General features: G+C 45.2%; 1 protein-coding gene across 1 annotated transcript in view; it reads right to left on the bottom strand.

Moving 5' to 3' along the window:
• Positions 1-3,895, bottom strand: part of LOC103273791 (nuclease-sensitive element-binding protein 1-like) — a 5,339-nt gene extending 1,444 nt beyond the window's left edge. The window contains 3 exon segments of the mRNA XM_021719134.1: positions 1,108-1,177; positions 3,621-3,670; positions 3,849-3,895. Of these exon segments, the coding sequence (XP_021574809.1) occupies positions 1,108-1,177; positions 3,621-3,670; positions 3,849-3,895 (167 nt within the window).
• Between the last annotated feature and the right edge of the window lie 2,210 nt (positions 3,896-6,105).

The raw sequence follows: 6,105 nt of genomic DNA, 5'->3' as shown, positions 1-6,105 counted from the left end.
CCGGCCACCGCAGCCTCGACCTGCTGGGCTCCGGCGATCCTTCCGCCCCAGCCTTCCGAGTAGCTGGAATTGCAGGCGTGCGCTACCACCCTCGGCTGATTTTTTGAGTTATTGTAGAGATGAGGTCTCGCTGCCCAGGCGGGTCTCGAACCCGCGGGCTCAGGCAATCCACTCACTCCATATTTTTTAATGACCGGTTTCTTTGCTTGTGCGGTGTGTTGTTTCTTTATGTCAGTCAGAGTGCCAGCAGGAAACAGCTGACAAATTCAAAATGGGCAATTTGAGGAAAGTTTAACAAAGGGACCATTTTCAAAAGAGACGGCAGTGTGAAGAAAGGGTATAGTACAATGAGTTGAATAACAGCAGGGATTTATTACCTTTATTACCAGCCCAAGGTCTGAAGGGGCAAAGGGTGAGAGAAACTCTGTGTTCAGTAAATGTAACCAGTTGGGTTGCATTTAACCCAACATCTTGATTGATCAATGTAGGATGAGGAAAATGTCTGCCTCTTTGTCCATTCTCACTTGTCCCGGGTCAGAGGAGGTGCTATTCTGATTGTCAGATTCCAGAATATGAATTGAGCTGTATTTATTAGCATTTGGGGCCTCTGTGTGTCAGAAGGCCCCATACATGCACTAGCAGGTCTGGTCTATCTCTCTCACCTCTCCAACCTCCCTCCCTGCCCCTGGAGCAGCTGTAGGTTGAAACAGGACCTGCTCTCTTGCTTTCTTTTATTGACATCTGTTTTTCAGCATGCCCATTGCTTTGGGCTTAGGTGTGGCCTCTGGAAGACTGTGGATGTTTCTCTTTCCCAGTGCACTGGTTTAAAGGAGTAGTGCATAAGTAAAATTAGGCTTAAGGAGGGGTAATGGAATAGTTAGGCCTTGAGCTATACCAAAGTCCTCCATCAGAGGGAACTAGGAATTAGCCCAGATCATTGCTCCTTCCTATGGTCACTGCCTTGCATAGTTCCTGGGAATACAAATGGCAACCCCTGAGTTTGCAACACAGTTGGATAAGATCAGATTTAGGCATTCCTGAGTTTCTTGCTGTAATGTCATAGAAATCTCACCTCCCACCTAGCACATGGGCGCAGACTCTGCTGACTCGAGGACTCTGCGCAGGTTGATCTGCGGCTCCGGACCCGGTCGACGCCCCCTAGTGTTCACGTTTCCCACTGCAACAGAAGCAGGTGTTGACAAGTCAAAGACTTATCTGAGGGTTGAGGCTGGGTTAACCAGGACCTGGACCTGAGCCAGGGAGAATCTTGTCCTATCTGAAAATTGAGAGACTTTTCTCAGTTCAAGAAAGTCTCAGTTTCAAGAAGCAGCTCTTCTTCTGATGGAAATTGTACGGTGGCCAGTGGGCTAGCCCTTGCTTAGCCAGGAAAGGTTAACCTTGAGATAGGCAAAATCCAGGAATATAGGATTCTAAAGGCACTATTAGGAAGTCTATTTTCCAGTCTATATCCATATTTATATTTATAATTTATATTTGTAGGTTTCTTTTTTTTTTAAGTTGAAGTCTCACTCCATTGCCCAGGCTGGAGTGCAGTGGCACACTCACGGCCACCCCAGTGTCGGCTGGGCTCAGGCAATCCTTCCGCCTCAACCTTCCAAGTAGCTGGAACTACAGACGCATGCTACCATGCCTGGCTATTTATTTATTTATTTATTTATTTATTTATTTATTTATTGTAGAGATGAGGTCTCGCCAAATTGCCCAGGCTGTTCTTGAACCCATGGACTTAGACAATCACCTCACCTCTGCCCCCCCAAAGTGCTGGGATTACAGGCGTGAGCCACTGTGCCTAGCCTTTATGTGCACCTTTAACATAATAGCTTTTTTTCTTTGTTCTGTTTCTCAGCCAGGATCTGGGTCTCTAATATTCTAAATGTAAGCTCTGCACGGACCTCGGAGAACTGATATTTGGGGGCCTTGAATTGCCACCAGTATATTGAACCAACAGAACTCATGGGGTGTAAACTTTACTCTTGTGCTTTGCTGTCCCTTTAAATTGAATTAGAGACTGAAGTTCTAGTCTATTCCTGAATGAAAACCCTGGCAATCCCATGACATTTATCATCATGTTTAGGTACAAAAAAGTCCCGTGATCATTTGAGGTCACAAAAGGACAGAGTTTCTATTGAGAAATTAAAGAGTTGGTCCCCATATGATAATCAGATCTCCACTTGATTTGACATTTACATCTTCCCCACTTACCCCCAGCTGGCTGAGGTATGATTGCTGCAGAGAGAGGAGTGGGAGCAGAAGCTTACTTAACTGTCTCTCTACCTAGCATTTCTGTCCTTCTGCAGCTTGCTATGCATAGGTTCTAACCCTCCCACTGGGCAGGGGCTGGGAAGGGAAGGAAGGTTGGGGTTAGGAAAGCTTTTGTTTGGCTGGTCCTGTGATAAGATGATGCCACCCTTTCTGGGATCAGCAAATGTTTAAAAGTTGATCCATTCTCTCATGGGCTGCTTTTGTAGAGTCAATGGAGACATTCCTGGGGCTATTCAACACAACTCCTGTGATATTTTTTTAATGCATTTTCCCTGGCTGTCAACTCCCCATTATCTTCTGTCATTTTGGCAGTCTACTGCATTCACATGTGCTGCTGGGGTTTCATAGACACGCCCCATCAGGACAGAATTAGAAATCCTCCAATCAGCTCTCTCATATGGCCCGTGGGAAAGAATTCCACACTCTTGGCCCAAACCAGCACTGGAAGTCTAGATCCCTCCTAAAGCAATGGCAAGTCTCTTCCACTCCACTCCCAATGCAGTTGGTGGGCCTGCCCCCTGTCTCTAGCATTCCCATGTGTGAGTTGGATCCTGATACACAGCACTTCTTTAACCATAGAAACCCGTACCAAGCTCTCAGGTGGTCCCACTGGCATCACCCTCCTCAGGCCCGAGGTGAGAAGCAGGCACCCCTGCATGCCAGCCCCCTCTACAAAGAACTCCTTTTCAAGTAGCTCCCTGATGTCAGTAATCCAATCCATTTGTCCTCATCACAAGCAAGGAGTCTCAAGAGTCACAAAACCTGTTTTAAGAATTTCTTTGTAAATCCTTACATTCTCCACTTTGGCATACTGTGGGGGTCCTGCTGCCTTAGTGAAAAATTTCCAATTTGATATCTTGGTACACCCTGTCAATGTTTTGCATTAGGAGAAGCATTTGGCTAATACATAATCTGACCCTATTTTGCTTATTCTGAACTGCCACCAGGGTCAAGGTAGAAGTAACCTGGGGATTTAAGCAACCTGTCCACAGCCCTCACACCCCAAGTTTTCCCCGCAACCCGGTCTCCCTCCTCATGACTGTGTATACAGAGACCCAAGCCCTATAGGGCTTGGATTATCAGGGGTCAGGAAACTTCTTCCACAGAGGACAAGAAAGTGAGTATTTTAGGATTTGTGGGCTGCTCAGCTCTGTCGTGGTAGTGCTGAAGCAACCACCAGCAATTCATAAACGAATGCGTGTGACTGGGCTCCAAGGGTGCTCTAGTCACAAAATTGACAATGGCCAGGGTTTAGCCTGCAGGTCATCATTAGAACTTTGATTGGATCAGAGATTAGGGAAAGAGGAATGGTGGCCCTAACTGTCCTGGGGACTTACCTGGGCAGAAGCAGATATAAACCCCAGTGAAGTTTTTGACAGTCCATAGGCTACAGAGGACAGGAAACTGCTTTGTTCAAGAAATGTGAAGGCTTTAGAATGTTAGCTCTGGAATTTGGGAGAAAATTTCCAGAATCAAGCTAGAAAAGGATCATCTTTTGATGATTATAATGCTCAACAAAAAGAAGATAGAGCAGGGAAGTCAGGGAGGCAGACACCGAGGCATACCTTAGTGCCACCGTGCCTTCCAACATACCCATCTGCTGGAACGCCATTCTCACCCTCTGCTAAGTGAATACACTGTTCACACTTGAGTTCATCTACGTAGTAAATGCTTCATCTCTCAAGCCTTAACCAAGCTCTCCCAGCTGGCTTCCAACATCTAGTATCTGATCTTATTGCCACTAGCCGCATGTGGCCAGTGGCTACTCCATGTGACTAGTGGTGCAACACTAGCCCTTCAAACCAGCCTCTGGACCCCTCCTCAACCCCCGTATCAAGCTTCCGTAGCCAGCTAGCATGTGACCTAGATACTGCGCACCAGTAGGGAAAAGATGCAAAGATGAATAAGATCCACCTTCAAAAAAGTCATTCACTGTTCAGGGGCAGGGACCTGCATGATTCACATGACTGTAAAGAAACATGAAGGGTGCCTGAAGGACCCTCTGCAGAGAGCAGGTTGGAGGCATTGTGAAAAGGTACACAGAGAAGGTGTCATTCTGCTTAAATAGAGTTGACTATATTGGACAACCAGACATGAAACATTTCTATCATCGCAGATAGTTCTGTCAGATAGAGCTGTGCTGGGGAGCAAAGCAGTGCACAACAAATTACTGATTTGGGTATGTGCAGTTCTGTGTGGGCCACAAATCTCCTAAAAGCTTTCAGCAATAAGAAGAATATGAACAAGCATGTGTACCCTGCATTTGTGGTTACCCAAGGGCAGATGCTTCTTCTCAGTGCAAGAGAGAGCCAGACATGTACACTTACGGTTTCAAATGATTGTTTTATTTACATTTTGGCTGAATCACAAAAAAGATAAAAAGTACTTCAAAGTGTCCTAGCCAAATTGAGATTTGTGTTGCGTGGTATAGAGTATCCCAAAGTTCATATCTGGTGTTGCCTGTGCAGAGCTTTTACACTGGCATGATGATAAGAAAAATCAAGGCCCCTCACTGGAGGTTGAGGATGGATGGAATGGGTGGCCAAGAGCAGGCACTCCCCTGCTCCAAGCATTTGGAAAATGTTTTCTGGTCTTAACATGAATGTTTCTCTCATTTGTGTTGAATTTGGGAGTTGGCAATTCCTTTCCAAGTTGTGGTTATGAAATCTGGCAGTGGATTAATCTGACAATTCAGTCTGACAGGGAGCACCCTGAGGCTAGGCTCCGCGGTGTGCTCAAGTTTGTTTCCTCAGGACTTAGCTGAGAACGTGGTAGGTGCTCAGCAAATGTTTGCTGAGTGAATGAATGAATGAATGATAAGTGACCAGATGAATGAATGAACAAGTGAAACTTGAGTACCCTTTAGTGAACAGTGGGTGATGCTCCTGGCCCCAAGACCGATGGAGGTAAGGCTGTGGGATTGTCTACCACTCCTCTCCTCGTTTCTTTTTGCATCTATTTTGTAGACTTTGAGCCTCCAGATCCGAATATTAAAATCAGAGTCTACTTGAGCCACAAGGAGGCTTAGAGATGACCTCATCCAACTTCCTTATAACATGGTTGAGGAAAGAGGGCCAACAGAGGCCAAATAATTTGTGCTAGGTTGCAGGGTTCCTGCACGGCAGAAAGCTTCTTGTGTCTTTATGACTGACAGGATGGATGTTTGCATCTGAACATCTGAATTGCACCCCTGTTTTTTATTTTTTAAATATAATTCTAAAGTTTTATTTATTTTTTGAATGGGTACCATATTCCCATAGTTCAAAATCCAAAAGGCTCAAAAGGTCACCTTCCTTCTCTTTTACTTCAGCCACCCATATGCGTCCCTGAGGACAGTCACCAGTACTGGCTTATTTTGTATCTGTAGGGCGATGGTCTATGCATCTAAGTACAGGAGAAAATGTGTATCTGTCTCTCCCTTTTTATCACATACAATACTTTGTTTTGCCCTTTGATTTTTGCACTCAACCACATATCGCTTCTAGTGCTTTTTTCTTCTTCTTATTTTTTTTTTTACTTAATTTTGTTGTATAGATATGAGTTACAAGTCCGGATTAGGTACATAAGTAATGTAGGTGAAGGTGAAGTTTGGGCCTCCAATTGGTTCTCACTTCCCCTGGTTTAGGATCAGGTACCCTTTGTGTTGTTATATCCACACCCTACCCACCCCCTGCTGCCTTTTCTCCTTCCCTGGCAGTGTCTGGCAACTGCCAATCCCTCCCTTGTGCTTTTGTGATTAATGTTCAGGTTCCACTTATGAGAGAGAATATGGTATTCGGTTCTTTGTTTCTGTGGTTGATCACTAAGAATGATTATCTCTAA

Source organism: Carlito syrichta, unplaced genomic scaffold (assembly GCF_000164805.1).
Source record: "Carlito syrichta isolate Samal-C Ts95f unplaced genomic scaffold, Tarsius_syrichta-2.0.1 Scaffold314220, whole genome shotgun sequence".
Taxonomy (NCBI): domain Eukaryota; kingdom Metazoa; phylum Chordata; class Mammalia; order Primates; family Tarsiidae; genus Carlito; species Carlito syrichta.
Note: the sequence above shows the minus strand (reverse complement) of the source record. Positions and strands in the feature narration are given on the sequence as shown.